Source organism: Rhincodon typus, chromosome 11 (genome assembly GCF_021869965.1).
Source record: "Rhincodon typus isolate 14 chromosome 11, sRhiTyp1.1, whole genome shotgun sequence".
Taxonomy (NCBI): domain Eukaryota; kingdom Metazoa; phylum Chordata; class Chondrichthyes; order Orectolobiformes; family Rhincodontidae; genus Rhincodon; species Rhincodon typus.
The window spans coordinates 68,161,164-68,178,800 of record NC_063342.1 but is presented as its reverse complement, the minus strand read 5'-3'; the positions used below and the strand labels follow the sequence as shown (position 1 = coordinate 68,178,800).

At 40.2% G+C, this 17,637-nt stretch overlaps 1 protein-coding gene across 6 annotated transcripts in view; it reads right to left on the bottom strand.

Annotated features, from left to right (window-relative positions):
• The window catches only part of LOC109919656 (PHD finger protein 6-like), a 57,153-nt gene that overhangs the window by 5,916 nt on the left and 33,600 nt on the right, over nucleotides 1–17,637 (bottom strand). For 3 of the 6 annotated variants that reach the window (XM_048602811.1, XM_048602814.1, XM_048602816.1), the window contains 7 exons: nucleotides 15,289–15,368; nucleotides 10,669–10,724; nucleotides 7,344–7,395; nucleotides 5,390–5,457; nucleotides 3,979–4,024; nucleotides 869–924; nucleotides 179–272 (listed from right to left, as the gene is read on the bottom strand). In XM_048602811.1, coding sequence (XP_048458768.1) covers nucleotides 179–272; nucleotides 869–924; nucleotides 3,979–4,024; nucleotides 5,390–5,457; nucleotides 7,344–7,395; nucleotides 10,669–10,724; nucleotides 15,289–15,368 — 452 coding nt within the window. The remainder of the gene's footprint in view (nucleotides 1–178; nucleotides 273–868; nucleotides 925–3,978; nucleotides 4,025–5,389; nucleotides 5,458–7,343; nucleotides 7,396–10,668; nucleotides 10,725–15,288; nucleotides 15,369–17,637) is intronic. The other 3 variants (XM_048602813.1, XM_048602817.1, XM_048602812.1) reach the window with 2 other exon arrangements.

Below are 17,637 nucleotides of genomic sequence, written 5' to 3'. Positions count from 1 at the left end.
TACCACCAGGCAACTAGCACTGAACCTGAACATTAAAATAATAAATGAATAATATTTTGTTGAACACAGAATAGCAGGGGGGAGACCTTCAAGCCACTTGAAAAAATTAGGAACCAAGAAGAGTAATACGATTTCTCGAAGACTGAGTCATTTTTAAAACAAATACTTGATGGCTCACAACACAGATTTCTGCTTGTACATGGGGTGTCTTCTGTCATCTGCCTTCGGACTTCTTGCTGGACGTCTACAATTTCCTCTTGGCCTTCTTGCTGCTAAAAAAAAAAGCAACTCTAAGCAAGTGAATTACTGGCTCCCCAGCTCCATTTCAAATCTGAAACAGATGTACTGTGCCTAAAATAAGGTAGTAATCATTACAGTATGGTTGGAATTTGGATTTATGGCTCTTTAAACTCCAGTATTCCAGATTTACCTTGTATCAGATCTGTTGTGTCAAAAACTAAACTAATTCAAATACATAGTCATTATCATATAGCTATCTATTAGCATGTCATTTTGTCAAGCTGTAGTGTCAAACGGAGTTATGATAATTATTAATGGTGAATTAATGTTGTTCAATAGCAGCAAACATCAGAGATAATGAAAAACCCAAGATCAAATCCCTGATCATCACACTCAGGGATGAATCTCAGTTGGGATCTCAAACTCTGCACATAAAGGAAGGAAATGGAATTCCACCACAAGTTATGTCCCGTTTAGTCTGGCAGAGATGTGGGAGAACACAATTTTAATATGATTATAAAACATTTTAATATAATTACAAAATATTATAATATAATTACAAAATATTTTAATATAATTACAAAATATTTTAATATAATCACAAAATATTTCAATTTATCAAACATACTTGGTCTAAATTTGTGCTTGCATCACTGCAGTTTGCATCGTTTGGCTCATTTTCATCTGTAAAAATAAATAACAATCAGTGTGATATTTTTCATAAACAGCAGTTAATTCTTTTGACAACAGTTCTAAAGCACTTATTAATAAGATCTCAAAGCAACTGATCTGCTTTTTTCTAAAAAGCTGCTGGATAACCAGCCATGAACACTATAAGTCTCCATGCACTCATCTTGCTGATTTGGGATGGAAAGGAACTCTTTCCATGACACCACCTCCCATCTCCCCACTTCAGGAATGCAACAAATGTAGTTGTCTTCAAGAAGGGAAATGAGTCATGCTCTAGAAACCACTTCATGTTGGCTACAGTAGGAAAAATCTTCACATGCATTCTCCTGAACCACCAACTTCCTGTCACTAAGAAAATCCTGCCAGAAACAGAGTGTGGCCTCAGTCCTTCCAGAGGAATCTCTTACATGGGTTTTGTTACCAGACCCTTGCAGCAAAAATGTCACAAACAATACCAGGAACCTGACCAACGTATTTGATTTGAATAAATCATGAGGTTCTTTGGACTGTCCTCCAGAGAGATTTGGATGTCCAAGAAACATTATCACATCCTGCAGGTGCTTCATGATGAATAGGAGATCTGAAATAGACAGTTTCAAATCCAGACTGATGTCAATCAAGGCTCTATGATAGCCCCATACCATTTACAATCTACTTAATAGTGGTTCGGGTGTACTAAATACTAGATAGATGGAAAACTCTTCAATTTCAGTTGCCTCCCTGTCAAAACTAAACTGACCACCATAGAAAAACATGACCTACAGTACCCAGATAATTGCAGTGTCATTGCTCACATGGCAGCAGATTTGCAAACCATGCTCAATCTTTTCAATTCTGCTCACAAATGTTTCAACATGTCCTAGAATATTGCCAAAACATGTTTCATATCTGCCCCTTCCCATCTATGTTGAAGGACAGACTCGGGGATCTGTGGAACAGAACCCATACTTTGGCAGCTACCTCTCTCAAAACAGGCACTAGTGACAAGGAGATTCAACACGAGATCAGTTGTGCTTGCTCAGTCTTCTATAAACTACACAAATAGATGTTTGACAACATCAACAGAAGTCCCAATGTGAACTACAGTGGTCATCATCACATTCTGGTACTACAGTGAGACCTGGACTGTCTTTTACAGACACATAAGAGCACAAGAGAAATACCTTCATTACATTCTTAGATTCAATGGAGGACTGCTGAATAAATGTCCTTCTTGAAGCCAACTCTACAAGCATTCATGCAAAACGTCTACAAAATGAGCTACAATGAACTGGACATGGTGGAGAAATGGTTGATAAATATCTCCCCTGACAGGTCCTGTTTTCTCAACTTTCAAATGGTCAGAATTCCAGAGGAAGGCAAAGAAAACAATACAAGGACACCTTGAAGCTCTCCTGGAAGTGAAGCACCATTGGCATTAATGATTAGGAGGAGCTCGCTGCCAATCATTCAGAATGGTGACAACTTGTCCATCAAGCTGCACCATCATGCTCCAAATCCAAAGCATTAATGATGAGGCAGAGTGGTGTCAGAGAAGGAATAAAAAGGAAGCATATCCTGCATTCTGGATCACACTACCTTGCAGGACATCTTGCCCCACGTGCATAAATATTTGTGGGTTGAGAATTGGCCAGTTCAGTCACATGAAAACAAATTACCCAGCCCTGAGGAGACATCATTTTCAAGTTGAAGGACAGCCAATGACTGACAATGATAAACACCAAAGATTAAAAGTAGGGGAAACTTGCTCAGACATTTCCTTCATTATTTCACCTCTTAATTTTCTTGCAATGTGCTCGAATGGTTAAGGAAAACAAATGGAAATGAATATTGTCATCAGTGAAGCTTTATCCTGGTACTATTAAAAATGCTTTAATATAACAAGAGATAGTAAGAACTGCCGATGCTGGAGTCTGAGATAACACAGTGTGGAGCTGGAGGAACACAGCAGGCCAGGCAGCATCAGAGGAGCAGGAAAGCTGACTTTTCAGGTCGGGACCCTCCTTCAGAAATGGGGGAGAGGTAGGGTGCTCTGAAATAAATAGAGATGAGGAGGTTGTAAGATTCCAGCTATTGTGAAAGATTGGGCAGTTTGGATTTTTCTTTTAAAAAATCTCTTTACAGAGATATACAGATCAAGATCTTTAAGTCCATGAATGAGTTAGACAGCGTAGATGTAGTAAGAATATTTCTATTTGCAAGAGAATCCAAGATAAATAAAGAGCAGTTCCTAATAAATTCAGTGTGGAATTCAGGAGAAATTACTCTGCTCAGACGGCGAAACTTGCAAACACATGGTAATTGAGGCAAAAAGCTCCAATCCTTTCAAAAGAAAGTTAGACAAAAATGCATCAGAAAAGCAAAGAAAAAGATATGCTAAAAGGATGGGAATGGAATGGGAGGTGGAATGTGTCAAGCATAAACATGAGAATGGACTAGCTGGACTGACTGGCCATGTCAGAGACAGTAGGAACTGCCGATGCTGGAGTCTGAGATAACACAGTATGGAGCTGGAGGAACACAGCAGGCCAGGCAGCATCAGAGGAGCAGGAAAGCTGACGTTTCGGGTTAGAACCCTTCTTCTGAAGATGGTGCCCAACCGGAAACGTCAGCTTTCCTACTCCTCTGCTGCTGCCTGGCCTGCTGTGTTCCTGACTGGCCATGTAGCTATTTTAATCAAACCTCTCAGACATGCTGTGACAGGGGGCTGGTAGAGTTTGAACTTGGATCATCTGGCTCAGAGGAAGGCATAAGATCACAACTGACTGCTCGTGTAATCCAACAGGACAAAGGATCTGCCACACCATTTGTAACCGAATAAGTTTTGAAGTTTAAGTTCTGAAGAAAGTCACAGGACCTGAAATACTAACTCTTATTTCTCTCCTCAGAAGCTGCCAGACCTGCTGAGCTTCTCCAGCAATTTCCATTTTAGATTCGTAACCAAATGCTTAATTGTCATGATGCTCTGAAACCTGTATCAAGGGCATGTTTAAATTTACTGTTTGCATTTCAGCTCAGCTAATTAAGTACACAATAAATTGACTGTACCTGAGATGGCACGAGAATCAAGGTGTACATTCCTGGTACTATTGCTCTAAATGAAAAACAACGTTTCTTTAAAGTGAGCAGAAAAATAAACATGTGCTATTACCTTAAAACAAAACCTACTTAATTACACTACACTGATGTTTAATTAAAATTTAAACATCTACTTAATGACTGACTGGTAACCAAAGGACACAGATTTAATGGCCTCCTTATTCATTGTGACAATTCTGTGACTTAAGGCTGTGATGAACTCAAGAGAGAATTATATCCATGTCGCAAATTATGATGAACTGGAATGTGTTGCCTGAAAGGGTGGTCATGCGGTAATTAAAAAAGGAATCATTTTCAGGGCTACAGGAAAAGAGCAGGGAATGGATGAATTAAGTGATTCTTTTAAAAGACCTTGCACAGAGAGGATTAGTTGAATATCTTGTTCCTGTGCTACAGAACTCTAATTCATAGAGCTCAAATAAGCACATTTAGAACCACAATGCAATTGGAGAAATTCATCTTACACACTCATTTCAAAGGAAGCAACTAGCCTGAAAGACTGAAAGTAGCAGCCTGAGATACATTGCTGGTTAGCTCAGTTGGCTTTACAGCTGGTTTGTGGTGCAGAGTGGTGCCAACAGCGTGGGTTCAATTTCCGTACCTGAGGCTAAGGTCACCATGAAGGACCCACTTTCTCAACCCCACCCCTCATGTGGGGTGTGCTGACCCTCAGGTTAATTTATTTCAAAAGAGCTAGTAGCCCTATAGTCTTCTGGGATTATGGTGACTTTACCTTTTACTTATATTGCTGTTGTTGCCAGCAGATTTAAGTTTTGCATGACTCACAGAATCTTCAGTTAGATAGTGGATCTTCTAGAATGTGAGAAGTTCATTTGGGTCAGGTCAGTCAGTCAACCTGTCAGCAGGCACTTTTTCACACAAAGGTCCATGAAACTCAGGAAATTCCTCCCATTAGAAAAATACCTTTGGGGGCAGGCCAGTTGAGTATTACAAAATTTTATTCTTAGGCATAATTATTAGGGGATCATGAACCATGAGGGTAAACAAAGTTGAAATACTGATCTAACAATGATTGAATTGAACAACAGAACAGCCTTGTAGCCAAAAGGACCGAATGGGTGACTCCTGTTCCCACATTTAATTCTTCAGCTCAATAGGTAGATTATTACCTACACAGAAGATTCAATTAGAAGTGCTTGCCACTAAATAGTTCAACAATGAAAATCCACAATTGAAACGCTTCTCGGTGAGAATTCTGGATCAAACCAGCCTTGTTTTGTCAAATTCAATTGTTCAATTCACTGTGGATGCCGTGTTAGTCACTATTTGGTCAATCTCTGAAGCAACGATACATTTCTGACACGAATTTTGTTTCTTCCTCAATCGTATTCCAACGTACCTCATTCAACTGAGTTCTACCTTGACCGCTCTGAAGACCGACTTCACGGAACAAGGAGGGCGAGTGCTCTGTTCCACAGGGAAGAGAAAGCATGGTTAAAAAATGAAGAACATACAAATAAGATCAAGAACTTTAGCATGTCATGGGAAAATTGCACAATCACTAAAAAGCTAATTACCCCTCAGAAAAGTATAGAAAACTAAAAATGAAAAAAAAAGGGACAGTTTTAATGCTCAACAAGTTGATAGCCTTGGCACAGTAGCAGCCATCTGAAGTACTATGGGAGCCTTGTAGTGTTGGATGGATCATCCTTTGGCTGAAACAATTTTCATTTGCCTCCTAAGGTAGACATGGCAGCATTTCATGAAAAACAGGTAAGTTTTCTCAAAGCCTGGGGAATTTATCAACATTAACAAAAGAAGATCTTTCCTGATAGTATTGTTGTTTGTGGGAGTTTGCTGTGAGTCAATCAGGTGCCACATTTATTCTATTCTCCACGCTGAGGACAGGTCTGTTCACTTCATAAGTACCTGATCAGCGTTGAAGCACTTTGTTTATTCTAAAGTCCTGACATTTCAGGCCAAATCAATACTTAACAATCAAAATGACCAGTGTAGCAGAATTGTTGATATACATTTAAAAAGCAGAAACACAGGAACATGGAAATGGAAATTTCATGGAAATAGCAGAACAAAGGCTCAATTGTTGTGGACTGGATCAAGTTGGCTTAACGCAAAGGTCATAAGGTTAGCTGCCAATTTAAATGTTCCCGCCATCCAGGAGTGCTTTGGTAACTGGAAGTTAGGAAACCTCCATTATTCCAAACAGTGGAAGAGTACACCTGGATGGAGCCTATAAATCTGGTGAAAAGTGGTCAATGCTGTTTGTGGGTATAAATGAACAAAATCCATTGCCTAGAACTATCCACTGGTACGTGACAATAAATACACTGATCATCTCACATAATGGCCTGTACTGTTGGACTCAGGTAAAAGCAAACATCCCTGCTCCTGATAATCAAAATGAAAGTTGTAACACAATTTATTAAATGAGAATTTAAATATTAAATATATTAAATAAACAACCCACCAACTACTGGGGACCTAAATAAACAAAAATGTCCACACTCAAACTAAAAGGTTGGCTTTCAGCCTCCGTCGCAAGTTGCCACAGCAACCTGCAACATTTGATCATTTGACTTGCATTTCACCAGATCTTAGTTGAATTACTACATGACAGATCTAAAGCAGTTGATGCCTGTCCATCCTTTGAAGAAGAAAATAACAGTCAACAAAACTAAATTTCTACTCCTTGAACTTTCTAACCAGATGAACAGATTTTCTTCAAGGATATATGGAAAGAGGCAGCATCAAAACTCAACAGCAGCCTCATTGTTGAGGTTGAACAATACGATACAAAATCTTTACAGTGGACTCTTCCAAATGGTGCTGTTGCGGAAAGTAATATACAAAAATAACTGGCAATTAAACTCAAGTCTTTTATAACATATTGTACATGGATATGGGGATTGCTGGAAAAACCAGCATTTATTATCCCTGAGGCGGTAGTGATGGGTCATCTTTCCGAATCTCTGTTGTACACACGCTGTAGGTAGACCCATGGTGCTGCTAGAAAGCGAATTCCAGGATTTTGACCCAGCAATTATGAAGGGCCGGTGATATATTTCCAAATTGGCATGGCATGGGACTTGGTGGGAACTTGCAATTGGTGGCGTTCCCATATCTCTGCTGCCCTTGTCCTTCTAGATCATAGAAATTGTGTGTTCCGAATGTGCTGTCAAAGGACTCTGGGTATTTTCCTGCAGTATAGCTTTTAAACATATTTCTTTACATTATGACCTTTGAGATTCATTCAGTCCATGAATAGCTGTATACTGTACTTAATATTAACATTTTATGTTAGTTTTCATTTAAGTCATAACAGGTAAACATACCATTTGAAGGGTCAGTCTCATTTTCTGCAACAGTATCAGACTGAGAGCGTCTCTGAAAATATAAAAGTCGATGGGACAAACAAAGTACAGAACACAGTAATGAGTCACATCCTGGTGTTAAATCCAGACTGTTACATATGTAAATCAATCTATTGTTTACCTTTGGCTAAATCATTCAACTATGGTTTTACTTATTTCATCTTAATAAATTAAGATTGGTTGTCCTGTGAGCAGAGTACTTCTCAAGGTGCTAAGAATATGAAGTCACAAAAAGAAATTTCTGACTAAACACATATTGCTGGACCAGATTTAATTCAAAAAGAAACAGACGCACAGACATGTCAGGGCATTTCTACAATATGTTGACCATAATAACCTGAGTTTTAAGATACTCATGGATAGGGATAACAGCCATCCTTGGGTGAAGGTGCTCAATTGGGGGAAGGCAAACTACAACAATATTAGGCAGGAACTGGAGAATGTTGATTGGAGGTGACTGTTTGAGGGTAAATCTACATCGGACATGCGGGAGTATTTCAAACGACAGTTGGTATGTGTTCAGGAGCAGCATATTCCTGCGAGAATGAAGGATAGGTACGGCAAGTTAGGTGAACTGTGGATGACTGTGGATGTTATGACCTTGGTCAAAAACAAAAAGGAACCATACGTAAGGTCTAGGAGGATGGGAACTGACGAAGCCCTTGAAAGTAGGAAAGAACTTAAACAAGGAATTAGAAGGGCTAAAAGAGGAAATGAAAAGTCATTAGCAAACAGGATTAAGGAGAATCCCAAGGCTTTTTATACATATACAAAAACAAGAGGGTAACTAGGGAAAGGGTTGGCCCAATCAAGGGCTAAGGAGGGAATCGATGTGTGGAACCCGAAGAGTAGGTGAGGTCCTAAAAGAATACTTTGTGTCAGTATTCATTAAAGAGAAGGAATTGATGGAAGATGATCTCAGGGAAGGGAGTGTCGAGTTTCTGAGCCAAGTTGCTATTAAAAAGGAAGAGGTATTGTGAGTATTAAAAAGTATTAACTTAGATAAGTCCCTGGGTCCTGATAGGATCTATCCCAGAATATTGGGCGAGGCAAGAGAACAAATTGCTGGAGCATTGACAGACATCTTTGTATCCTCTTTGGCAACAGGTGAGGTCCCAGAGGACTGGAGAATAGCCAAACAAAGTCCCACTGTTTCAGAAGGGCAGCTGTGATAATCCTGGAAATTACAGGCCTGTGAGTCTCATGTCGGTGGTAGGGAAATTATTGGAAAAGATTCTCAGGGACAAGCTCTACATGCATTTAGAAGCAAATGGATTTATGAACGATACACAGCATGGTTCTGTGTGGGGGAGGTCATGCCTGATTAACTTGATCGAGTTTTTTGAGGAGGTGACAAAAATGATTGATGAGGGAAAAATGGTTGATGTTGTTTACATGGACTTCAGTAAAGTCTTTGACAAGGTCCCTAATAGCAGACTGGTACAAAAGGTGAAGTAACATGGTATCAGGGTGAGCTAGCAAGATGATTATAGAACTGGTTTAGTCATAGGAGACAGAGGATAGTGGTGGAAGAATGTTTTTCAGAATGGAGGGTTGTGACTAATGGCGTTTCACAGGGATCAGTCCTGGGGCCTCTGCTGTTCGTGACATACATAAATGATTTGGAGGAAAATATAGCTGGTCTAATTAGTAAGTTTGCAGATGATACAAAGATTGGTGGAGTTGCAGACAGTGAAGAGGATTGTCAGAGGATACAGCAGCATACAGATCAGTGGGAGGTACGGGCAGAAAAATGGCAGATGGAATTTAATCCAGACAAATGTGAGATGATGCATTTTGGAGGGTCAAGTACAGCTGGAAATATACAGTGAATGACAGAACCCTTATAAGTATTGATATGCAGAAGGATCTGGACGTGTAGGTCCACAGATCACTGAACGTGACAACGTGGATAGAGAAGGTAGTAAAAAAGGCCTTTGGCATGCTTGCCTTCATTGGAAGGGACACTGAGTATAAGGATAGGCAAGTTATGCTGCAGCTTTACAGAACTTTAGTTAGAGCGCATTTGGAATATTGTGTACAGTTCTGATTACCATACTTCCAGAAGGATGTGGATGCTTTGGAGAGGGTACTGAAAAGGTTTATCAGGATGTTGCCTGGTATGGGGGATATTAGCTATGAAGAAAGCTTGGGTAGACTGGATTTGTTTTCGCTGGAGGTTGAGGGGCAACCTGATAGATGTTCGTAAGTTTGTGAATGGCATGGATAGTGTGGAAAGTAAAAAAGCATTTTCCCAGGGTGGAGTGGGTGGTCAATTACTGGTGTACACTGGTTCAAGGTGCAAGGGGAGAAGTTTACAAGAGATGTGCAAGGTAAGTTTTGCACACAGAGGGTGGTGAGTGCCTGGAACGTGCTGCTGGAGGAGATGGTGGAAGCAGGCACAATAGTAGCATTCAAGAAGCACCTAGATGAATACATAAATAGGAAGGGAATAGAGGGATATGAATCCTGTAAAGGAAGACAATTTTAGCATGGAGGGCAAAATGTGTCATCGCAGGCTTGGAGGGCCGAAGGGCCTGTTCCTGTGCTGTATTGTTCTTTGTCCTTGATGTGGTAATTTTTCAGACAGTTTGTCTACTGAAACTGAACTATATAGGAATGTGTGAATAAACTCGTTCCTGCTCCAAGATACAGCATGTAATTGACATGGACATGGAGACATACCCTCACTTATAGCTGAAGGTATGACATTACTGCATGGGGGTGGTTCTGGGAGTCTAGGGCATGAATAATAACCTAAATGGATGACCAGATTAAAGGTATTGTTTTATGTGCCGAGGGGCAGGCTCAGGAAGGTGAATATAGTTACAATCCTCAGGAAAATTGTTACTACAGTCAGAAAAGTGGCCTAGTCAGCCATTCCAAAGGCATGTCTGGAGATATGTCAAAGGACTCACACTTGAAATAGACACTAGCTCACAAAATTCACAAGCAACTAGTATCATTTTAAATATGTACTAATGCTTAGAGATTTAATAAAGGCATTTAACACTGCCACACACCATTGATATTGGCTAGACAGAAGGGTCCTACATGAGGACAAATGTGGTAACACCACACCAGCAACATCTCAAAATTATCCAAAAGATGAACAGTCATTTTATTTTGTGATATTAGTGAAGAGTTTTTAAAAATGTCAGTTAAGACTTGATCATTACTAACCTGGAAGTTTCACAATCCCCATTATTTGTTTCAGTGATGTGAGCAAATTCAAAAATCAAACTATTTGACACTACTTAAGATAAAGTTTGCACAGTGACATTACCTCCTTGTCCTGCATTTGATCATCATTTTCAAGCTTCCTTTGTTTTGCTTCATCTTCTGCGTGAAGTTAATGCAATTAGCGACTGTGAGCCGATTTATTTCTTGAAGAATTTGGTTTTATCAACATCATTTTATTCAAAAGATTTGGCTTTCACATATCTGATCAAATTATCAAATTCACTTCATTGAATTATATTTAAACTAATTTTTTCAAACAGAACATTTCACCTATCATTAACCAGAATCAGTATACAAGAGTACTTTAAGGAAATTATATTCAACCAACAGCTTTTTGTGACTGCAGGGTGAAGATTACAGTTAATAGACACTAATGACCAGAGTTATGCTTATGTTGTTTTGGTTGGGGTGAGTACTGACAGTAGCTCACTGTAACCAAACAAAGACACAAACAATTTGAACCCTAAGTTAGTGCTATGAAGAAACAAAAGAAAACTGAAATAATTAAAATGTTTTGTAGATGTAGAGGAAACCTAAGTGATATTTCACATTCTATGTAATGGAAAGGCTGTAAGGTCACTGGACACCTCTTGGGATGGTTTCCCTGTCAAATTGTGAATCACCCGGGACACAAGTTCAATGTTCAGGTTACAAGCAACAGCCAATGGGGGAACCAGCACATTTTTGGCGGTGATGGTGGAAGAATCATAAGGGACAAGAGTTGCTTACAGGTGGAGAATTCAAAGAATTCAAAGAATTCCTCTGTTTCCTTTCTGTATGCATGAGGAAAGCAATGGGATGCCACCTCATTTTGTTTTTCAAAAATTTACTTTATTCATAAATATAATTTAAAAACAGCTTTCAAGTCAGACATTGCAGAGAGTACGACCAAAATATTAAAAATATTATTTTTAAAAATATTACATTTCTCACTTGAGCATTGCACTCTCAGCCCAGTCACCATCTACAAGGCACTAATTAGGACTGTGATAGAATGCTTCTCACTTGCCTGGATGAGTGCAGCTCCGACAACACTCAAGAAGCTTCAGTCCTGTGGTCTCCAACAAACAGATATCAATTCAGTGGTTGATTACTGAGTCTCTGATAGTTGATCTCACTTCCCTCCCATGTTCCTTTATTGCTCACACATCAATTGTCATGCCATTGCATGAGTTCCACTTTCAGAAGCCGAGAGGCTAGAGGAAAGTATATGCTCCTGACTGACAATGCCAGCTTGTAGTATTGTATTTTAGTGTGGTCAAAATGGACTCTCATTGATCAAGTAAGTTTTGTGGTGGCACTGTACACAAATCAATAAGCAATCTACTCGGAACTGATATGTAAAGCTAGTATATCATAGTACCAGAAACATATGAGACTATTCAGTCCATCACTCCATGCAGACTCTCTGAAAGTGTAACTCAGCACATCCAGCTCCTCTGCACACTCTCTGTATTTATTTTTTCTTCAGCAATTATTTTTCTTCAGTTGCTTATCAAATAGGCTCATGCAGGATGAAGAATAGTTGTTGCCGTACCCCATACACAGTATCTAAGTGATGCAAGCTGACCAGGGCTACCCAGAAACAAATCATGATCACAGATGTGACCTTCTGTGCCTCCACACTTGAAAGCAGCCAGCAATCCTCTGTATGTTCCAGAGGCGCTTATCAACAGACCTACTGACAGTGTGAACAACAAGAGAGATGACACAAACTACAACATGAAGCAGTAATGATCAATGAAGAACCTGGACCATCTGAAAAGAAACCAAAAAGGTATAACTTCCATGCAAAATGGGAAAATTAATTTCTGTTTGTAACTGTACAAGATATGAGATGGTTAAGTTGAGGGAAAGTCCTGCAAACATTTTTAGATCTGATATCTGAAATTGTCATATCTCTTAAATCAAAAATTGAAGTGTGCAGTGAGCTGTCAGGCAATGAATGGTTGCTCAACTTGGGGCTCCTTACAAACATAAGTTCAAAACTAAGGACGCTGAACTATAGACTGCAATGAAAGGACAGCAACTTAACACGTAGACGCACTGCTGTAAACACATTCAAGCTGAAACTTGGTCTGAGATCCTCACAATTAAAAGATAAAGTGCTGCAAAACTTCCTGAGTCTGGAGAAAATACTAGAATAAAAACCAAAGACAGACAAAAACAGTTCCACCCAGAAAATGCCTATGCTTGCCTGAGGAAGTTAGCAGAGGAATTCAGCAAGCCATTTCATGTATTCAGTGTAATGAAACAAATCACGTTTGTCTTAAATCTATTCCTTCAAGTAGACATCGATGAGTCAGCTACCAGATTCCATCAGTTGTTTGCCTACAAAACAGTGAGGTTGATATGGAAATAAATTACAACACAAGATGATATTGAGCTCAAAGTGAGCAATTTTTGGGAACTCATAAATAGAGAACAATACCCATTCCTACTTTCCTGTGTTTTTAAAGTGAAAGCTTATTTTGACTTCTCATACTTCTGGAAGACAGCATTCTCCAAAATGAAGATAATCAAGTCCATGTATCACACCCGCCTCACAGCTACTCATTGGATGAGCTATATATGACTAGCAGACTCAAACTATGACTCAGACTTTGAGGCACTGGGTATTACAGGTCACACGGACTTGATGAGTCAAGGACAAACTGAATAATTACTTAGACCTGGCTTTCAAATTTATACGGGACTAAAATTAATCTGCTTATTCTATAATTTCTTCAAGGTAAATCCTGGTTTACGCTTAAATTCAAAAAGCAATCTTGTGCTTAAAAAGGTTGAAGGCCACTGCTTTACAAAGCCATAAAAAAGCAAATCAAGTACTAGGCTTTACTTTCAATTAATGTGCACAGTTATTCAATGGTGGTTTGACCACATTTATAGTAAGGCATGCAGTTCCATTCGCAATATTAGAACAAGTTTGTGGAGCCACCAGAGAAGGTGCAGAGTACAAGTAAGATTTGACAAGTGGGGCCTCTTTTCTCTGAAAAAGGGAAGGCAGAAAACTGAGTGACAGAAATATTTAGAGTTATGTAAGGCCTTCATAAGAATGGAAGCGTTTCTTCTTGTGGGAAGAGCTCAATCAGAGACCATTAACAGCAAACAACAGTCACCAAACTATCCAACAGAGAATTCTAAAGAAACTTCTGTCCTCAAAGAGTGGCAAAAATGTGGAGCTTCTAATCTTGACCCCAATCCATCCACACGTTCCTAATGCCAGGGGTCTTAATTAGACATTGATTGCCTGATAATGAAGGATTCTCCTCACAACAAGGCTGCAGGAAAACCAGACTGGGTATGTTGAGTGGCCTTTGGGAAGCATGGGAGATCTGTGCAGGTCCCATGAAATCCCTGAGCAATCACAAATTCTTGTGGGCCCAAGGTTAATTGCAATACACTGCCTGAGAGAGTGGTGCAGGCAGATACTCTCACAAGATACAAAGCATCCACACGAGTAATTAAAATGCCAGGGCTTAGCAAACCATGGACCAAGTGCAGGTACATGGCATTAGTACAGTTTGGTGTTTGTTGGTTGGCATAGACATGGTGAGCCGAAAGGTCTGTTTCTATGCTGTCTCACTCAATGGCTCTCAAGCGCCTCATTAATTATCCCATTTGGCATCCTGCTGCAAATGGTGGCATTTCCAAGCTTTTTCCCAGCCACCAATTTGATTGGGGACAGTTTTCCTAATACGGAGATACTGCTGATCTTGGCTGATTCTCCTGACCCCCATTAAACCCACTTCATCAGGCTCACTTAAATTTCACCCATTATCCCTGATAACTCAGTTGCTTCAATTAAGAACAATCCCACACTTCTGGTCAGGTAGAAAACTTATTTTAACAGTTTGGGAACTAGGTGCATTTTAGCCTCTGTGTCTATATTCAGGATGAAAGTGCATTAAAACAAGCTACATTACCATTGTTACTTTGCATAATGGAAGCAGATACTAAATACAGAACAAGAAGGTACAGGACTGATAAAAGACCCTCGCAATTCATAGACTATCACACAAAGTAGGTTACAATGCAAAGGAGACGTCAGCAAACAGAAGCCTTCATGTACAATATATCTTACAGGTTAGTTAGTGATGAAATGTTCATGATGCATTATTACAGGCGATTTGGTATCAGTTTCTGCTTTGGGGAACTGCCAAAGGTTATGATGTTTAAACGACATGTTACCAACAGAGAATCCAGAAGTTCCCTTTGAAATCACTTGGATAAATATGGGATACCCTTTGTGTCTTATTGGATACATTAATTATCTTACATGCAGTTTTGGCAAACAATAAATGTGCAATAATAAATGTATAACAACTTAATACTTTCAAGACTCGACTAAATTTAGGTATTTACCACTCACTGTGGGGGCAGACATCAATTTACCAGTAAATGTCAAACATGTAGGCCATTGTCCAATACATATTTAACTGTTCAGTACAAACAAATCATGTGAATCCACTAATGTTAACCAATCGTGGATAGTTCAAGAAGGCCACCACCTTCTCAAGAACAATTAAATAAGCAATACTTGCTGGTCTAACCAATGCACCCATATACTATGAACAAATAAGAATTTTTGTGTTGTCTCTTCTTGTATGAGCAATAAGTATACAAAAAAAAATCAAAACTTAATACAAAAAAAATTACTCACGAGATTGAACGGGAGTTTTTACATAGAAGCCAGTAAATATTGGCAAGTCATCACTTTCATCTGTGTCAGAACTGAATACCCTAAGTAGGAAAGTATTTTTTAACATTAGTGCAAAGTACAGGAATAACATTAGGGTAAATTTTAATCTGGTGTGACAGTAAAAATAGAAAATAATGGACAGGATCATCTCAGCCTCACAGTGGTGGCTTTGGAGGCTTGGCCAAGTCTATATTTGGACAAAGATAGTAAGAACTGCCGATGCTGGAGTCTAAGGTAACGCAGTGGGGAGCTGGAGGAACACAGCAGGCCAGACAGCATCAGAGGAGCAGGAAAACTGATGTTTCAGGTCGGGACCCTTCTTCAGAAATAGGGGAGGGGAATGGGCTCTGAAATAAATAGAGAGGGGGGGAGCGGTGATAGCAGGTAGATAGTGGAGCGGATAGGTGGGAGAGAAGACGGACAGGTCAATGAGACGGGGATGAAGCTAGTAAAGGTGAGCGTAGGTATGTAGTGGTGAGGATTGGTCAGTGAGGTGGGAGGAGCGGATAGGTGGGAGAGAAGACGGACAGGTCAATAAGGCGGGGACGAGAGGGGATGCTGGTCTTGGGATGAGGTCGGGGGTGGGGAGTTTTTGAAACTAGTAAAGTCCACATTGAGACCGTTGGGTTGTAGGCTTCCAAGGTGGAATATGAGGTGCTGTTCCTCCAGTTTCTGGGTGGCATCATTATGACACTGGAGGAGGCCCAGGATTAACATGTCGTCCAGGGAGGGAAGGGGGAGCTGAAGTGGTTCGCGACTGGGAGGTGTTGTCATTTGTTGCGAACCGAGCGCAGGTGTTCCACAAGCAGTCTCCGAGCCTCCGATTGGTCTCCCCGATGTAGAAGAGGCCACATCAGGAACAGCGGATACAAAAGACCATATTAGCGGATGTGCAGGTGAACATCTTTTGATGTTCCACCTTCAACAAAATAAAATGTCCCAAGGCACTGCACAAATATCACAAAACCAAAAAAAGGGGAGACAAGTAAGGAGGTCAAATAACTAGAAGTTCAGTCAAAGAGGAAAGATTTTAATGAGTATCTGAGAAGGGAGAAAGTAGTTAGAGAGGTTTTGGGAGGTTTAGTTCCAGTGCTCAGGATCTAGGCAACTGATGACATGGCTACCAATGGTGGAATAACTAAAATTGAGGGTGCAGATGCAGGTATCTCAGAGAAGTTTGGGCTGGAAGAGATGGAGTTATTGATGGATTTGAAAACAAGGATTCAAATTTCAAAATCAAGACATTGCTTGACGGGACATATAGGTCAGCAAGCATAGGATGGATGATGAACAGATCTTAATGCATGAATAGAAATGAACGGCAAGTTTTGCATAACCTTGGATTGACGGAGGGTAGATTTTGGGAGTCCAGACAGGATTACATTGGAATGCTATAGTCTAGGGGCATGAAGAGGGTTTCAGCTGCATATGTGCTGAGGCAGACAACACCAAGCAGTTAAGAGTTGATAGGACTTAGTGATGGTGTAAACATGAAGTCAGAAGCTCACCTCAGGGTTCAATGTGGAAGGCTGGTATTATAATTTGATGCACTATGGGGTACCAACCACTGGTAGTTGGGGCAAAGTGTTGCCATCTTCCTAGTCTAAAGGGTTGTTCAGTCATTTGTTGGGGATGACTGAGCATAAGCCTCAGCAAGGGAGACACTTATCCTAGATAACGAGATTTAAGATCTGAGTTAATTCGCTTTTGACAAACCAAGGGAGAAGCTATATACTTCTTGTAACCCTCCTCCGGATCCCCTCCAATGCCAGCACATTCTTCCTGCTCACAATATTCCAAATACGGTCCGATCAGAGCTTTATACAGCCTCAGCAGTACATAAATGCTTTCATATACTAGCCTTCTTGAAATGAATGCTAGTACTGCATTTTCCTTCCTCACTGCCAACTGAACCCTGTATATTAACTTGAAGAGAATTCTGCACTAGGACTCCCAAGTCCCTTTGTGCTTCAGATTTCTGAAGCCTATTCCCATGTACAAAAAAAAGTGTCTGCCTCCATTCTTCCAAAGTGCATAACCTCACATGTTGCCACATTCTATTCCATCCGCCACTTCTTTGTACCACTCATAGGAGCAGGAAGGCTGACGTTTCAGGCCTAGACCCTTCATCAGAAATGGGGGAGGGGAAGGGGGTTCTGAAATAAATAGGGAGAGAGGGGGAGGCGGATAGAAGATGGATAGAGGAGAAGATAGGTGGAGAGGAAACAGACAGGTCGAAGAGGCAGGGATGGAGTCAATAAAGGGGAGTGTAGGTGGGGAGGTAGGGAGGAGATAGGTCAGTCCAGGGAG